We start from the raw sequence: 17,480 nt of genomic DNA on the forward strand, positions 1-17,480 counted from the left end.
ATGAGCAGAGGATATGCATGACACGTGTCCCCTTGAGTGTCCAGCCATAGCGTCAACACTAACCTATCAATAAAGGCAGATCAAAGGGTGGTCGAGACCAAGATCGAGGGGTAGGAGTTGTATTTAGTTTTCGATCAAAATTCTTCTCCTCTCGTTTGTCTCGTGGCTTAGTCTTTTGTGTTAACTTGGAACTTTTGTGCTACATTGAGTATTTTTTTTTATAGTTGTTTCGCCCCTAACGTCTCTTACAACTAGACCTTTTGGTCACAATTAATTAGTCACAAAATTCGTCATTCATTTTAACAACAAAAGTTTAGAAAGATAGATATATATTTTGAAGGCCAAAATAAAATGAGCAAAAATGTTGGAAATATGTGTTAAGAAAAGAACCCAAATTGGATAAAATCCTGTATGGCGCCCATTTGAAAGTTCTATTTTTTGCAATTCCCGTATATCTCCCAACAGAATAAACAAAACTCCAATTTTCCAATCTTTTATGTTTGACAACTTCAAAATCCAAAGACCCCTTGAAATTGGGTAAAACTTCATATTTAACGGTTTGATTCTATAACCTCTCAAACAGAAGGAAAAAAAAAAAAAAAAAAAAAGATAAATGCCACAGATTTATCGCAATTCCGACCAATCGGAAACGAGAATTGCATTCTCTCGATCCTCGTCTTCCTTCTAAAGGTCACATCCAGGCCGTTCACTCTACTCGAGAAAACACAACTCGCGCCATCATTTACCGTTAGATTCGTACACCGAAAAAACACACGGATATGCTTTCTTAACCGTCCGATCTCAGATTCTATCTTCCAGTGCGACCCTATAAATAAGCCCTAACTGCTCTTGTTGTCAAACTTTTTAGCTTCTTTGACATTGAGAGATCTGCTCAAGAAAGAGAAGAAGCAGCGCCAAGCGACACGAGGTATGCCTGATTTTATTTTTTTGTTTTCTTTCGCCATTTTTTGATTTTTGTTTGCTACTGGGGAATTGTTTAGGGCTTTAGACTTCATTTTAGGGTTTTCTTCTTTAGAGTTGGTGCATCGTTGCTGGATTTTTCTATTTTCGTTGATGATTCATATCCTTGTTCGGCGTTCTCCGCTCTTGATTGTGTTTCCAGACCTAGGCTTGAGAAATTGGAATACTAAGAGTTCCCTTGGGTTTTAGGTTTCTCATACGTTAACAACTTTCCCTGATTTGTGATCTCTTTTAGGTTTCGTGATCTTTGTTTCTGGAAGTTTGTGAGAACATGGGAATCTGGTATTTGTTAGGAAATGGGATTAGCTATCAATTAGATGTGACGAATTAGTTTTTAGCGTTGTGTAATCTTATGTGGGCGCTTAAATTAAAGCATTTGCTTGACCTGAATTTGAGTATGGTACGGTTTAATTGTGAATAAATCGGAAGTGGGGTTTATTTTCCGCAGATGGCTCGTACCAAGCAAACTGCCCGTAAGTCTACTGGAGGAAAGGCTCCCAGGAAGCAGCTGGCCACAAAGGTTTGTTCATTTTTCAGAAGTTCGATTCCGTGGGTGAATTTGGTTGATTACTCAATTCTATGGACGTTCTAATGTGGTTATGTTTTTGGAACTGTAGGCAGCACGTAAGTCCGCCCCAACCACAGGAGGGGTGAAGAAGCCTCACAGATACCGACCTGGTACTGTTGCTCTTCGGTGAGTTCACGTGGCCTTTATCTCCCATGTTTTCCCATCTTGAATTTGCTGTATGTGTTTTGTAACTTTCGATTACGTTTTGATGCGCAGTGAAATTCGCAAGTACCAGAAGAGTACTGAGCTTTTGATTAGGAAGTTGCCGTTCCAGAGGTTGGTTCGTGAAATTGCACAGGACTTCAAGGTATTTTCTTATGTCTGTTAACTTATTTCATCTCCTGCTTGTAGATTTTGCCGAGGTTTGTGTAATTTAGGTCTTGCGTTAAATTCTATTGGTGCAGACTGATCTGCGTTTCCAGAGCCATGCTGTTCTTGCTTTGCAAGAGGCCGCCGAGGCCTACCTTGTTGGGTTGTTCGAGGACACCAATCTGTGCGCCATTCATGCCAAGCGTGTTACCATAATGCCCAAAGATATCCAGTTGGCTCGGAGAATCCGAGGTGAACGTGCATAGAAGATGGTGGATGGTATTGGCTGCAAGGAGGTGATCAAAGGCCTAATTGATGTGATGATATGGATATGGATGGATGGATGGTTCTTACTTTTGTTTTAAGCAACGTCGGTAGATAGCAATACTAGGAAACTTGTAGTGAATATGTGGTAAAATGGCATAATGCTTTGCTTGTGCATGTTGATGTTTAGCTGTGGATGATTTTGTTTTTAGTTTTTTCAAAAGATGGAGTTGGATTCTGTATTTCATTGAATTGTGTACTTCGGGCATGCAGCCAAACTAATATCGTCGGTTTAACCTATCACATCTAATCTGTAGTTCAGGTTTCTAAGTTCCAGTTCAATTTTTCTATCTGTAGTGCTTTGAACGGATATTGAATTCCTATTGCGACTCCTAGAAAATTTTTCATGCGCTTGGTATACAAACTCTCTATCACGGATCTGGTCCGAAGTTGTCGAGCCATTAATTTTAACAAAGCAACCCTCTATTTGGATTGATAACTAATGAACAACTGTTCTTGTTGTCCTTACATTGTTGCCTCATTCATTCCTCATTATTAATGTGGGACTATCAACAAAGCAACCCTCTAGAATCTCTTACCTTGTACAAGTAGAGATTTACCATGATGATTAACGAAGCAGTAATGTGAGTCTTTATATTAGTATTTGAGGTTCTGTCCAAATCTAGAAAACAAAGTACGTGCGGGGAGGTTGAAGGTGAAGTGTGTGGAGTGCTCACGTAGTTGAGGGGTACAATGCATGTGAGGTTGGTTTATTGTCTCGAGATAGTTATATGAGCTTTGTTCCCATTGTAGGATGAATTATTATAAAATAAATTGTTTATACCTAAAAGAAAACAACCCAATAAAGACTAATTAATAATGCCTTAGAAGAGGTAAATTGGATTAAAGAGAATGATGAGACAAATATAACCAAATCTTCCAACTTCCTTTTCACTTAATTATCCAGAATTAAGTGTCAAGTTCACATCCATGCATATTTCATAATAAAATTTATGAACGAAACATGTTTGAGAGCTTGAGAGTTTTTTCTTTCTCAATAACGTTCTAATTCAATTACTTGTGTCTACTAATGACAATCTTACGTACCATATTATATAAAGAAAGTTTTTATGATTGAACCACTGAAAAGACTGCTCTCATTTGATTGTGATTTTTGGTTCATTCATGTATCTCTTCTTTACTCGAGTGTCACATTCTAACCGAGACTATTTATGAGATTTTATTAAACTATACGACTAAATTCCACAAAATTTATATTTTAATACAACATTGAAACACCTGCTAAATTAAGAAAACATATATTTTAAGGATATCATTATTTATTACTTAAACTAAGAATTAAACAAATAATTAACCAAAAAAAAAAAAAGGCCAATTGACAACGTCAAATCCAATTCCTAATTAACTTCGTCCTTCCTTTGCCTCTCTCTCTCTCTCTCTCTCATTTTATTTTTTATTTTTTTATTTTTTAGAATCGACAAAGATTGAAAGCCCAATAATTAGTTTACTGGAACAACCGCCAACTTCGGATTTTCCTTCATTCTCAAACCTATTTTCTTCTTCCAATCTTTGCTCAAATCTCCAAATTCACAAACCAACACACATATCTTCAATCCCTTTCACTTTTGTAGCTGTTCTTCTTTGAATGGAATTGCGTGTTCTTTTAACTACTTCGATTCTGTAAGTTTCCTTTTCTCTTCCCCTCCTAGTTTTCTCCCATTGACCATTTCTCTTTCCTACAAATTTCCTGTTCTTCGATTTAGATTCTCCATTTCTTTTGATTCTATTGAAATTTTGATTTCTTGAGGAAATGGGTTTTGTTCTGTTTTGTGTTTTGCTGCCAAATTCGCAGAGAAGTTGATCAGAGTTTCTGAGATGCATCAACAAATGGAGAAGACTGATGAGAAAACTCGTGTGGCAGAGGAAGAACAAAATGGTTCATCCGAGCTTAATGATCCGCTTGAAGAGATGAAGAAAATGGCGGACGAGACCAATACAAAGCTCAGGTCTGAGTTGGAATCTGTGAAGAGCAAAAGAGATTCTGCCATGGAAAAGGCTAAGGAATTGGAGCTTCAATTGGCAGAGAAGAGTTCTAATATGGCAAAGCAAAAAGAGGAGCTCTCTGTTTTGAAACGTTTCGAATCGCAAACCCAAACAAGAATCCAAGAACTCGAAAAAAAGTACCAAAATTCGAAAGAATCAGAAGAGAAAACCAAGGAATTATTAGCAGAACAAACAAAGCGCCTCGAACAGACAAAGATTTCCCTGGAAGAATCGAAGATAGAGATCCTATCTCTTCATGAAAAACTTGTGAAATTCTCTACCGAAACCCATTTCAACGAACTCCCGACGCACAACATTCCAACAAAAAATGAATTCGAACGCCTAAAATTCGAGCTCCAATCGACAAGACACCAACTTGGTGTCCTAAAAAACGAGCTAAAAGTAACCACAGAGGCTGAGGAGAACAACAAAACAGCCATGGACGATCTAGCAATGGCATTAAAAGAGGTAGCAACAGAAGCCCATCATTTGAAAAGGAAATGCAGCACAACCGAAAAGGAATTACAGAAAACAAAAGAAGAAGCAGATAATTTGAAAGCGACATTAAAAAACACAGAGGAAAAGTACAAATCTTTGCTACAAGAGGCAAGAAGAGAGGCAGATTTGTACAAGAGCACTGTGGATAGACTGAGATTGGAAGCAGAGGAGTCTCTGTTGGCATGGAGTGGAAGAGAAACAAGCTTAGTAGACTGCATAAGAAGAGCCGAAGACGACAGATTCAATGCTCAACAAGAGAATCGCCGTTTGATGGATACTCTGAGGCTAGCAGAATTGAAGAACATGACATCAAAAGAAGAGATAAAGAAATTAAGGGACATTCTAAAACAGGCCTTGAACGAAGCCACAGTGGCCAAGGAAGCTGCAGGAATCGCCATTGAAGAGAATTCACAGCTGAAAGACTCCTTAGCTGAGAAGGAGAACGCATTGGATTTCGTTAGCAGTGAGAATGAGACACTGAAAGTCAACAAAGCTGCAGCATTAGAGGAGATTAAGGAGCTAAAGCAGCTGCTAGAAGCAAGTAAGAGAGGAGAAAGCAATGGAAAAGAAGAAAACAAGGGGAAAGAAGAAAACAAGGGGAAAGAAGAAGGGAAGGAGCAGGTGGAGAAGGAGATAACGAGGTCGAGGCCACCGTTGAGTCCGAGTCCAAGCCTGACTCCACCGCCAGTAGAAAAGGAAGATACATTCGGGAGAAGGCTGGGGAAGGCTTTCAGTTTCAGTTTCTTGGAGCTGAGACTGACATCAGAGAAGAAGAAGGAGGTCGAAGAGGACGAGGGAGAGCCTCAAATGGAGGAGACGCTCAAAGGGTCAATTTTCGACGAGGTGGACTCGCCTGGTTCAGGGAGGGTGCACGAGAGGAAGCGATCATTGTCTCAGTTCGACGGTGATAGGGATATACTGAATGATGAGATTGAGGATCTTGAGCATTTGGAAGAGGGTAATTTGGATGGAGAAGAAGGGGATAGGAATTCAAGGAAGAAGAAGGCATTGATAAGGAGATTTGGGGATCTTTTGATGAGGAGGAGGAGTTTCCAGAAGAAGGAACAATCCCCAGAATGAACTTATGTCATCTTTCTTTCTGATGCATTTTTGCATTTGCAATTCTTAAATTCTTTTGTACTGTAAATTCATACAAGTAGCTTACATTGTGATTTATTTATGATTTTTTTTTTTTTTTTTTTTGGGGTCAAAGATGTCTTTATTCTCGAATGAAATGAGAATAGTTGGATATAGTTTTGGATTCAAAGGGTTTCTAATTTGAAACTCTCCAATGAAGTTGTAATTGTAGACATCCCTATTTGAAAACTCATCCTACGCATTGTGCAAATAATCGTTGACATTGCTGTTCTTAGATGGTTAAAACTATCATGTCCATAACATCAAAACATCAGAAGACTATCATCACTGGCATAATATACAAATTTCATACCTTAAAGAAGATGCTAACCACATGAGTTGAGCTCGAACTACAATTCATAACCAGGGAACCTCGACTCCTCGGGCTTACACAAATCGAACCAAAGGCAAGCAGTTCCAGCTAGACCATGAAAAAGAGAGTAAAGACGGTCACCTCCATTTTGGCTTTCGGCACCAACAAGCTTGCTAGCATTATGATACAAGTAGGTTCCAAATGCTCTGGCTCTTTCTTCATACTCGCTCTCTCCAGTAAGGCGATGAAGGGAAAGGAAGGCGTACGCGTTCCCAGAAACACCGTCTGCGAGTCCAACTTCCTTGACCAATCCATTTTTCCATACTACTTCCCCTGCTTCAATCGCAGCATCCCTAAATTCTCTGTCTTCATGGAAAACCTGAAATGTGAGTAAACGAGCTTCCATCAATTCAGTTACCTCCTTATGTATTCCAGGAATATAAAGCTTTCCAATACAGTTCATCAACTGATTCCTTATGAACAAGCCCAGATTGATATACATTATTAAATTAATCCAACCCTTTTCATTAACCCTTAATCAACATGCAACATGGTCTAAGCTGACCCATGAACTAGGTGAGCATTGAAATGGACCAAACCTGCGAAGCCTTGCAAAGGGTAATGCCTATGCCAGTTGCCCCATGAGACCATTGAACAAATTTGTCCCTGGGGTTTCCTTCACTTGAGGGGTAGTTGCCACAATGTGGAAACCTTTTGCTTATCAGATATCTAAACGTCCTCTTAACATCATCAGCATCCTCATTTGAAAGGGGGAAATGGAGAAGTACGTGCAAGATACCAGCTAGGCCGTTGGCTGCACCATAATATCTCGTCCCATGCCATCGGTACATCAGAGGGCAGTCTGGATTATCGGATGCGCCTACCCTTCCACCTGCTAATACAGCATCAACTATAGAGATGAGAAGATCATGAGGAAACTTCTGCTCTCCAAGATGCTTATTTATGAACAAGGCAGCCCATAAGAACCCAGCTCGCCCATAAAGGAGATCATATGACATTCCAAAACCTCCTTCCTCAGGTCCAATTGGGAGAGCTTTCTCTTGTGCAGCCTATAAAATGTTTCAAAATATTTTAGGCCATTGTTTGCAACATTATTAGACTTTGAACTGAAATCATATTGATGAAGAAAATCATGCTCGAATCTTTATATGCTTCCAAAAATGGTAATAATAAATTGTTTCTGATCAAGCAAATGGCTTTTTCTGGGAGGGAAAAAAAAAAGAAGTTATTAAATTGAGAAAAGAAGAGATGAGACCTGCAGAAAAAGATTGAAGAACATGTCGAGCCTTTGGGGATCCCCCATGTAATGAGATACCACGGCGCCAACAGCATACACTCCTACTCTACCACACAAAAACGTCAAGTGCCTGTGGAAAACAATATTTATTATTTAACATACAAAAATATATACACACACACATATATGTGGGCCCACCCTTTATTTTTTTTGTCTTCCGTTTCTAGATGGTGACACCTGTCAAATGTTGAGAAGATATTTATCTTCCTCAAAAATTATCACGTGTGCAATACAGCTTTGATGTTTGACAGTCTTTTAAAAAGATAATATTATATATATTTCTTCCTTCTTTTTTTTTTTTTTTTTTTTTGTTGGAAAATGAGACTATCAAAGACAATTCAATAATCAATATCTTATCAATTTTTAAATAATATTCTGTTTATCTGATCTTTTGGAGAATATCTTATTTTTTAATTATAAAGTGAGAATTTTGGCTAAAGAAAATGATTGTATTTTATCAGAATAACAGGCAAATTTTTTCTTAATAAAAGATTTCCACGAATATCAAATAAAATAACTGCAGGATAAGAAACATATTCCCCCAAATTATTTATTTACTAAAATACAATTTCCATGATTTTTCATCTTTTCTTCTTGGTTTCTTATTGTTCTAAAAAAATTAATTTAAATCCATAAATTCCAAAATTTCAACTAAAACTACCTCATCCTATATATATTATTTATTTATTAACTTCCCGTTCAGTTTCTTTTTCGTTAATTAGTATCACCGTACATAAAACAACTGACTTCTTAATAATAATCAATCATCATATATTATTTTTAAATATGAAAAAGGGAAAGCAAGATCACGTGATCACCTGTGCGAGGCACGTGTGGCAAGAGAACAGGTGTCGACGATATCGGAGCACAAGTGCAAGTCCGGAAGGCTACCGGTGGCCTCGTACGACCTCAGGCAGGTTAACGCTGTTCCAAGGAGGCCAGTGTAGGCCGTCGGATCAACGCCGATGTTATCGTCACGACGTCGTTTCCAAGTGACCTCCACAACCTAACAAATTCAAGCACAGAGAGAAAAAAATTAGTTCCGTTCAGACACTGTTAGGGCACAGTGTTGTAATCTACATCGATTTCGCGAGTTCCGGTAGGGTAGAAGAAAAGAAGGAACCAACCTGATTCTTCAAAGAAACGGCCGTAGAGAGAAATAACTCACGAGGAAGCAGAAGCCTCTTGACCGGAATCAAATCCAGCTGTTCGGTCATTTCTCCTCCTCCTTCTCGCTCCTCTTGCGACGACGCGAACTCCATCGCTGACGACATTCTGGAAATCTGCTTTTCTCGAAGAAACTTTTGTAGCAGAGAGATTGAGAATGAGAGACTACGGGAATCAATGGCGGTTTGAAGAGGTCGAATCTGTGGATTTCGATTCTCTGTCTGCCACTACCGCTATTTAGTTTTATCTGTTTCTTACACGCGAATAGTATTTTTTATTTTTTATTTTCCTTTTAACCTTTTTACTCTCTGTAACTTTACGAAATGTGAACAATGAACCCTAAGCATAATTTTATCTTTTAAAAGGATTTATATTTTTTTTCTTATGGTTTCATGATTTACCTTTTAATTTAATCTCCCAAAAAATTCAAGATTTATACGAGTGGCATTATCTTCCAAAATTTATCTTTTTATCAAGCTAGAAAAAATATATTTCATAATTATATTAAACCAAAAAATTCATAAACTAGCTTTTGGTTAAATTGGTAAGATAAATTCATTATTAATAAATAAAAGAACAATAAATTTAAAAGGTTCTTTATTTAATTATTCCATTGCAATTATTTAATTTATTAAAATATATACATAAAACTGCCACCATTGATTATTATAAGGAATTAGGTTCGTGAGAATCTAACCAATCCAAGCTACCTAACACAACTTACTTTTAAGATTACTATGAAAATAAGAATATTCGATTTTTCCAACGGTTGTTAGTGATGTGTTGCGACTCTTGAATATCTGAATTTTATGAGATTTTAATTATTAATATAATATGTAGTTGTATCCACTCAAACTATTTTATGAAAATTTGATAGCATTTTTATAAAATAAATAAATAAAACCACTCCTAGCCATTCTATTATAAGTTATTTAACATCATAAATAAGGGCATCTTGACCAAAAAATAAATAAATTTGGAAGAGAAATATATGTTCAATTAAGGAATATGTTCACTAAAAAGGAATATATTACTTATTTTTCGTTGAGGGCATTTTGACCAAAAAAAAATTGATGTGCTGAGTATCTTTCAATTAATATTTTAAATAAACCATAATGCTTTAATTATAACGAGAATAAGGAAGACATTAGAGGGAATAAGTTTAAATCATGGTGGCACCAATAATAAGGTTTAATATCTTACACGTATGCTAGACAACCTGTTATTCAATCGGAGTGCAGCCTAAGATTACTGTAAATTTCACAAACAAAAAAACTTAAATATCAATTATTAACCGAGAAGAATAGGTTCAACTTGAAAGAAAAAATTAAATCACAGTTACTTGTCTTACAAGTTTTCAAACATCACTCTAGATGTTATAAACTTGTCTTAACTACACAAAGTTACTACCCTAGAAATTCAAGGTTGTTAGGAACTAAATCATTTGAACTTTTAGTAATCTCTCATCCTCCTCGAATAGCATAATTATCACAGTTAAATGACAAACCAAGTCCAAACCTTACGTTTATCATCCTCTACATGTTTATTAATAGATGGAAATTTGATTGTACCCCTACATTATCAACAAGTCTCTATCACTTCTAATAAGCCACTCCCACCGACTATTCTTCCTTTCTCTACATTCCCATAGGTTCCTGCATTTTTCTTTTGTCACTTCTAAAATATGTGGTTCCCAACACTCTTCGTCTAATAATCACATGTTTACTCTATCACTCTCTCCAGTAAGATCCTTCCTACACAATATATGATATGATAGGCAGACGACCAAATCAACAACTTGAAGCAGCGCCCACAACAACATCATAAATACAGAACAACCCACCTTTACTGTCTACCTTTTCCATTCAGTCCCATGGTACCTCTATCCTAGCCCACAACATCATAAGGTACCTCTATCCTAGCCATGTTGCATTTTTTTTTTTTTTTTTTTTTTTTTTTTTTTTTTTTTTTTTTTTTTTTTTTTTTTTTTTTTTTTTTTTTTTTTTTTTTTTGAGTTTAACTATCAAAGGGGATGAGTGATTGAACCTTTGGCAAGTTGGTTGAGAACATATGCTTTAACCAATTGAGTTGTGCTCCATTTGACCGGTATGTTTAACCTGCTAGAAGAAATATGAAACAATTATTACATTATTTTTGTGGTTACGGGTCTAAGTGGTAGCATATCAAACCCTTCTTTTTCACTAACCGGAGGAATCCCATGTTAGAGAAGGTGGAAAAAAAAAAAAAACAAAAAACAAAAGCAATTCCTCCTAGAATCCTTGCGTCCGAGTGAAAGCTATATGATCATAACCACTAGTTGTGAAGAGCCGCAATTCAGTGAGATTTTTGTTGTCTACAATGATAATAGAGAGGGGTATTTTGATGAGGATCCTAGCTCAGATTCCATAAGCTTCCAGCTCTTTTGACTCCTCATTGGCAGAATTCTGCCTTTGAGTTCTTGTTGGTTCTTGATCATGTCTCTGTTTACTTTTCAACAGCTTCTCTTTTTCACCTATTGCAATAATCAGCTCAAGTTGCTTTTGCTGCTGCTCCTACAAATGAACTCATTGCAGAGATTACGATCAGTTTTTAACCAACTTCGTCGTTTAACCCTACTCTTAAAAGATAGTACATGATCGACACATCAACGTCGAAATCAAACTGATTTTCATGGAAGACTAACTTCATAATCTGCTTCTGATATAGATTCCGTAATTAAATTAGTACAAAGAAAAAAAATTAAGAATCCCTCATCGTCTATAGTCACCTATTACTTGTGAAATCGGTATATATAACACATTGAAACCAAGCAACCCTCATACTCTCTCATACATCCATCCAATATACAGCATATAAAGGGTATTAAATTTCAAATAACCAGAGTTTTGTTTATTGGCTTCAACAATCATTTTAACGTTTACCTGCATGGCCAGTAAGACCTTTTGAATTTCTAGGAGTTCTTTTTCAAGAACATCTTCTTGCACTGCCAAAGTTCGAGTGTCCTCAGAATTTCTTTGAGCTAAAGCTGCAGACTTTAATAGCGTACAAACAATTAGAGGTTTGTGGAAAAGCGTTAGTTCAAAGTTAGATTTCAAACTCTTTGTTAAAGCAAAATGGGCAAACACAAAAACATAAAAACAAATGAAAAACAAAACATACGTTGAAAAAGTAATCAAATAAGATTTACTTGAGAAGAAACGAAGTCAATTATATCAAAATTCTTCAACGAATCAAATTTAGTTCATCACTTTCTCTCAAGCTCTCTTTCTTTTCTTCCTTCTCCACGCATTTGTTTTGAACACACCAAAGACATCCTATTTCTTACAGGGGCCCAATGAAAACATCTATGCCATACATTCCATCTTATGAATCCATATATATGTACCCACAATTAATCCAGCTTAAAAAACTATATGTACGAACACTTGATTAAATATATGATCATGTACATGTATAATGTACGTAGAATTAGAACACGTTCAATTTTCGACAATGAGATGATGAGCTTATAGATTAATCTCCATTTCTCATTCTTGAGACTGTTAACTCACCACAATGCTTGAATCTTTACTGAATCTCTCAAAGTATACTAAATCGACAGGAACTCAGCATGATAAAAAATGCAGAAGACCAGTTATTATCCATCAAAGAAACATGATATGATTACCAATAAAGAGCACAAGCAAAAAAAAGAAAGTAGATAAGAATACCTCAGCAATTGAATCCCTCACAGTTTTTCGTGTGACCAAAAACCTTATGCCCAATTTCTCAAGCTTCCTAGACAAGACCCGAATCACAGTCGTTGAGCTCCTTAAATCCTCCTCTAATTTCTCAATCCTATCCAGCAAATTCACCTTCAACCCACCGCTCGCTTTTTCTCCACATACTCGTCTCCACTGCCGCCTTCGAATCCACGTATTAAGAACAACCGTAGCCACTAGTAAAGGAAACCCCCACACCAAACGCCTATCTCCTATCAACACCCAAAGCGCCTTCTTCGAACACCAACCCACAAAATTCACAACAAACCCAACCAAGAAAACAGCCGAAGCAAAGAGAGAAAACAATTCAGAGAACAAAAGAACCGACTCTAAATTGAAATCACCTCCTCTGTCGTCACTCTGCTCAATGTCTTCGGATTCAAAAACTCCAATGCCATAATGACAGTAACTCCGTAAGGAGCTTAAATTGTTAGGGTTTTGTAGCTTATGCGTATGAACGTGGAATTGATATAGGTTTGTGAGGAATCGAGATGCAATCGGGAGAGAGGAAGAAGTGCTGCATCTGGGAAGGGAGTTTGTGAAGCTACAAAACTTCAAACGGTTCGAACATCTGAAGAGATTTTGAGAAGACAACGACATTTGTGAAGAAATGGGGATGGGAATTTTTGTTTGTTGAAGATGTTTAATGGTTCCTCTCTGGAATGAAGATGGGTAGAAGCATCGGAACCATCGATAGAGATTTTTGTCGCTCAGATGCTTACAGTGGACCTCATAACAATTTTCAAACATGAGAGAGATGCGAGCGAGCTCGCCAAGTTGATCGATAAATTGTAAATAGATTAAAAAAGATGCGAAAAAAAGTCCGACCTGCCGGATTCGAACCAGCGACCTAAGGATGACTATTCGGAAATTTCAAACTACAGTCCTCCGCTCTACCAACTGAGCTAAGGTCGGTCGTTGTTTAATAATTCAAGATAAAATTTTAAAATATAATTTATTATAAAAGAAAATTTACAAAAGCGTCCGACCTGCCGGATTCGAACCAGCGACCTAAGGATGGCTATTTGGTATTTTCCAACTACAGTCCTCCGCTCTACCAACTGAGCTAAGGTCGGATTCTGTTCATTTTTAAAATAAATATTTAATAACATAATGAATAATTTAGATAAGTAATTAAAAACATATATCATTGGACAAATGTCTGAACATAGCTTTAATATGTTAATAATCTCTCGTAGGTGAGTAATATTCTTTATTTATATTTATTATAAAATTTCTTTATTTACTTATTTCACTATCATTGGCATTCTCACACATATACATCTTATGTATTTAGGTAAATTTGAGCATTTCAATAATAATAATGGTACTTCGAAAGTTTAATTGGAACAAAATTGATTTATGTACAATTTATAATATTTAAATATTTGATTGCAACAATTTCATAATTAAATGCAAGGGAGGGGGGAAATTGTCGCAATGGGTTACTATTTGATAACCTATGAAATAAAGGCACGTGTCGGAAGACACATCTTAAAAAGGGGTAAGGCCAAAAGGAATCTTTTCGAAATGCGTTAATATTTGGCCAGTAAATAAATGAGTACCTAAATATTGTTGAATTTCTTTTGTTTTTTTTTTAAAAGTAAAACAATAATATTATAATCTATATAATAAATAATAAATTTGATGGAAGTTTTTGATCCCGTACAAGTTCCTCTAAATTCAAATTTTCATGATTTATCATTTAAATCTCTATTAAATCACTAATTTTTGGTGGATCTATTTTCACATTTTATTCTTTGACCTAACCTAGAATGATGTTAAATTTCTGTGGAATTATTGTATACATTTTTGGATAATAAAAGTTTTCAAGAAAATTGTATCATGACAATATTATTTTATTAAAAAAATTTAAGAATATTCTCCTTAAATAGAGATTGTTTGTCGGAACCTCTGTTACAATGTTGAGCCACATAATTTAAATTATTAAATCATTAAATATGTATCTTTTAAATTAAAATATTTATATATTTATAATCACAATAATAATGACAAATAAATAAATAAATAAATAAATAACACGAGGCGATGACCTATCCTCAAAAAGTAGTTTTTGTGTAATCTGGACTCACCAAAAGGAGGCAAAATAATAATAATAATAATAAATAAAAAAAGAAAAGAAAAGAAACCAGTATTATTACCCACACTTCGTCCACTGAGCTTGCGTCCAGAACTAGCTCAAAGCTTTTGATGATGCTGCTATAAAAAGATCTACTCGGTTGCCATATCGGAAGAATTGCATTCCCAACGCGCAACCACTACCCAAAAGCATGTTCTCTCTCTTCCTCCTCCCTCTCTTCTTCCACTTCCCATCCGTTTCTCCGGCCAAACTCCGCCCCGAATACTACGCCGAGTCATGCCCTCACGCGGAATCCATCGTCCGGACTGTGATGCACAAAGCTCTGATCAGAGAGCCTCGAAGTGTTGCCTCTGTTATGCGCTTCCAATTTCACGATTGCTTTGTTAATGTAATCCTTCTTCAACTCTGTTTCTTTTCTTCTTGGATTTTGCCTTCTTTTTTTTTTTTTTTTTTTTTTTTTTTTTTTTTTTTTTTTTTTTTTTTTTTTTTTTTTTTTGCTTTTTCTGTTTGGCTTCTGAGAATCGGTGTTTCTTTGTTGTTTTTGGTTAATTCTTCAGGGCTGTGATGCTTCTATGTTGCTGGATGATACACCGACAATGCTTGGAGAGAAACTCTCTCTCTCGAACATTAATTCGCTTAGATCTTATGAAGTTGTTGATGAAGTGAAGGAGGCGTTGGAGAAGGCCTGTCCTGGAATCGTCTCGTGTGCAGATATCATTATCATGGCGTCTAGAGATGCCGTTGCTCTGGTAAGTAGTTCCTATTCTTCTGGCTCGGTTTGGATGAGAAGAAATTTCTTCGGAGATTTTTTCCCATGATTTTTATGTTGTTTGCTTGATTTTTCACTCTGAGTTTTTCTGTCAAATCCTCCATTGAAATGCACAAAACAGAACTAGTTTTCCACACATAAAGGGAAAAAAATTCCTCACTCTAAATTATAAATTATAAACTTAGTCCTGAAATGTAAAATTTCAACGCGGTCTTATAGTTTGGACTACTTTTCTGTAATCTTTGTAAACCTCAACCAAACATTTGCTGAATTAGTTTTGTCAAATCAGAGTGATTGGATTTATAAAAAGTTATTTGATACATTCTTTTAAGGAGGTAGTAGTAGCACGCTTTATAGGCTTGTCAATAAGGGTCGTAGAATTACAATTCAAACTACACACCATGACTTAGTTATAGCAATATCGATAAGAATTATATAGGTTTACAATACGAAGTGATTCATAAATTGTTTGAAAAAATTCAAGAGAGAAAATAGACACCTTGTACAGGATTGGTAACGCACCCAATCGCTTACTATTAAAGCAGAGATGGACAGTACTGCATAAACAAGTAACTTCCATGGTTTAAAGACTCCACCAGAATGGCTGCCACAAATTCATAACTGGCCCCCATCTGTCCAACTGCTTCGCCTCTTCTCAGTCCCAAAAACATTCATTATTCCTTTTTTTATAGATTAATTATTAGATGATGTTGCTAAAAAGTGACTAATTGTTTTGGGCAGTTGGATGTGAGAGAGAAATTATAAATGTGATTCCCTTTTGTATTTGTTTGTATTTGATAGTTATGAGATGCCTACACATTTTTGGATCTATATCTAACGATTATAAAGGTAGTCATACTTTGACAACCTCATCCAATACTTTCTCCTCATTATGATATCTCTTCGTGTATCATGTTTGTCTCCATTCAGACAGGCGGCCCCAACTGGACAGTGAGATTAGGCAGGCTGGACAGCTTAACAGCAAGCCAAGAGGACTCAAACCAGATCATGCCAAGTCCAAGAGCCAATGCAAGCTCTCTCATTGACCTCTTCAACAAATACAACTTATCTGTTAAAGATCTGGTTTCTCTTTCAGGTTCCCACTCCATCGGCCAAGGCCGATGTTTCTCCATCATGTTTCGGCTCTACAACCAGTCTGGTACTGGGAGGCCAGACCCGGCCATCGAGCCGGGCTTCAGAGAAGAGCTCTTTAAGCAATGCCCTCAAGGTGGGGACGAAAATGTAACAATGAACCTTGACTCTACACCTTATATTTTTGACAATCAGTACTTCAAGGACTTGGTTGGTGGGAGAGGGTTCTTGAATTCTGATGAAACTCTCTATACATTTGCTGCAACTAGAAGGTATGTGAGGTACTTCAGCAAAAACCAAAGCGCGTTTTTTAACGCATTCGTGGAGGGTATGCTGAAGATGGGTGACTTGCAGTCTGGCCGCCCAGGGGAGGTTAGAAGGAATTGTAGGGTAGTCAATGGCCAGTCTGTGATCATATAACATGGCCAGTCTGTGACCATAAAACATAGCCCCAACCGTATTATTAGCATGTATTATATCCTTTGAACTTGAAGGTTAAAATATCTATTATCTTACATTTATTAGGCGTCATCATTTGTAAGATAAAACATGTAAAAAAAATTATTTATACTAATTACCATGTTAAACATCGTCGGCTCTAATCCATCGGTCAGAGCCCAATAGTCCAATTTAATCCAACATCGGCCCATTAAGCCCACTGTCTAGCAGCCCAACCTAGAAGCTCTCTAGTCCAGCAGCCTTCACACAAAGCCCACGACCCAGTTCGTTCTGCAGCCTAAACCTATAGCCACACGATCTCAGCTCAAATCACGTGCGACTCGGCTCAGCTTGGACAACGCGCCACCCTCGGTCAACGATCAACCAATTGTGTGAGTGTGGTTGTGGCTATGTGAGATAATTGGACAAATTATTACATCAAACAATTTGATGAAAAGCTTACATTGTTCGGTTCTTGTTAGGATTTGGATCTTTTTGAAGCTATTATCTTTATGGTCATTAACATTAGGAACCCTACAACAGCGCTCGCCACTATTTCCATTGAGCTCAGGCAATTCAAATCTCTCTTCTCTGCGATTTTTCTCAAATGCCACATGATCGTCGGAGAGCAGGACACACCACCAACACCGTCATCTTTCCGGCAGCAGCTGCATCTGGTGGCTGGAAACTTAGTACTCAT

The 17,480-nt window shown here is 36.7% G+C and overlaps 5 protein-coding genes, 1 long non-coding RNA gene and 2 other non-coding genes across 11 annotated transcripts; 3 read left to right on the forward strand and 5 right to left on the reverse strand.

The window, feature by feature from the left end:
* Positions 1–822: 822 nt before the first annotated feature.
* LOC111481918 (histone H3.3) lies at positions 823–2,452 on the forward strand. The gene is made up of 5 exons (XM_023127530.1): positions 823–928; positions 1,430–1,501; positions 1,599–1,675; positions 1,766–1,856; positions 1,954–2,452. Exons 2-5 carry the CDS (start codon positions 1,430–1,432, stop codon positions 2,122–2,124), a joined length of 411 nt encoding a protein of 136 aa, XP_022983298.1. The 5' UTR covers positions 823–928; the 3' UTR covers positions 2,125–2,452.
* A 1,206-nt stretch (positions 2,453–3,658) lies between these two features.
* LOC111479517 (putative WEB family protein At1g65010, chloroplastic) lies at positions 3,659–6,012 on the forward strand. 2 transcript variants are annotated; one of them, XM_023124224.1, is made up of 2 exons: positions 3,659–3,823; positions 3,996–6,012. In XM_023124224.1, exon 2 carries the CDS (start codon positions 4,019–4,021, stop codon positions 5,762–5,764), a length of 1,746 nt encoding a protein of 581 aa, XP_022979992.1. In that variant the 5' UTR covers positions 3,659–3,823; positions 3,996–4,018; the 3' UTR covers positions 5,765–6,012. The 2 variants fall into 2 exon arrangements, with proteins under 2 accessions (XP_022979992.1, XP_022979999.1); XM_023124231.1 differs by having other exon boundaries at positions 4,001–6,012.
* On the reverse strand, positions 5,003–8,842 carry LOC111480349 (lanC-like protein GCL1). Of its 3 annotated transcripts, none has more exons than XM_023125337.1 (6): positions 8,580–8,842; positions 8,271–8,458; positions 7,411–7,522; positions 6,734–7,204; positions 6,135–6,513; positions 5,003–5,114 (listed from the first exon to the last, which is right to left on the reverse strand). In XM_023125337.1, exons 1-5 carry the CDS (start codon positions 8,724–8,726, stop codon positions 6,172–6,174), a joined length of 1,260 nt encoding a protein of 419 aa, XP_022981105.1. In that variant the 5' UTR covers positions 8,727–8,842; the 3' UTR covers positions 5,003–5,114; positions 6,135–6,171. The 3 variants fall into 3 exon arrangements, with proteins under 3 accessions (XP_022981105.1, XP_022981113.1, XP_022981096.1); XM_023125345.1 differs by having other exon boundaries at positions 5,078–5,161; XM_023125328.1 differs by lacking the exon at positions 5,003–5,114 and having other exon boundaries at positions 6,024–6,513.
* Positions 8,843–10,111: 1,269 nt separating this feature from the next.
* Positions 10,112–10,564, reverse strand: LOC111482261. The gene is made up of 2 exons (XR_002718174.1): positions 10,295–10,564; positions 10,112–10,254 (listed from the first exon to the last, which is right to left on the reverse strand). It is a non-coding gene; the product is annotated as an uncharacterized LOC111482261 (long non-coding RNA).
* Positions 10,565–10,695: 131 nt separating this feature from the next.
* LOC111480696 lies at positions 10,696–13,153 on the reverse strand. The gene is made up of 3 exons (XM_023125871.1): positions 12,330–13,153; positions 11,541–11,651; positions 10,696–11,171 (listed from the first exon to the last, which is right to left on the reverse strand). Exons 1-3 carry the CDS (start codon positions 13,128–13,130, stop codon positions 11,016–11,018), a joined length of 1,068 nt encoding a protein of 355 aa, XP_022981639.1. The 5' UTR covers positions 13,131–13,153; the 3' UTR covers positions 10,696–11,015.
* Positions 13,154–13,202: 49 nt separating this feature from the next.
* On the reverse strand, positions 13,203–13,295 carry TRNAY-GUA. Its single transcript has 2 exons — positions 13,259–13,295; positions 13,203–13,238 (listed from the first exon to the last, which is right to left on the reverse strand). It is a non-coding gene; the product is annotated as a tRNA-Tyr (tRNA).
* A 68-nt stretch (positions 13,296–13,363) lies between these two features.
* Positions 13,364–13,456, reverse strand: TRNAY-GUA. Its single transcript has 2 exons — positions 13,420–13,456; positions 13,364–13,399 (listed from the first exon to the last, which is right to left on the reverse strand). It is a non-coding gene; the product is annotated as a tRNA-Tyr (tRNA).
* Positions 13,457–14,555: 1,099 nt separating this feature from the next.
* LOC111480890 (peroxidase 17) lies at positions 14,556–17,256 on the forward strand. Its single transcript, XM_023126113.1, has 3 exons — positions 14,556–14,869; positions 15,039–15,230; positions 16,181–17,256. Exons 1-3 carry the CDS (start codon positions 14,672–14,674, stop codon positions 16,760–16,762), a joined length of 972 nt encoding a protein of 323 aa, XP_022981881.1. The 5' UTR covers positions 14,556–14,671; the 3' UTR covers positions 16,763–17,256.
* Positions 17,257–17,480: the final 224 nt, after the last annotated feature.

Source organism: Cucurbita maxima, unplaced genomic scaffold (assembly GCF_002738345.1).
Source record: "Cucurbita maxima cultivar Rimu unplaced genomic scaffold, Cmax_1.0 Cma_Scf00001, whole genome shotgun sequence".
NCBI classification, from domain to species: domain Eukaryota; kingdom Viridiplantae; phylum Streptophyta; class Magnoliopsida; order Cucurbitales; family Cucurbitaceae; genus Cucurbita; species Cucurbita maxima.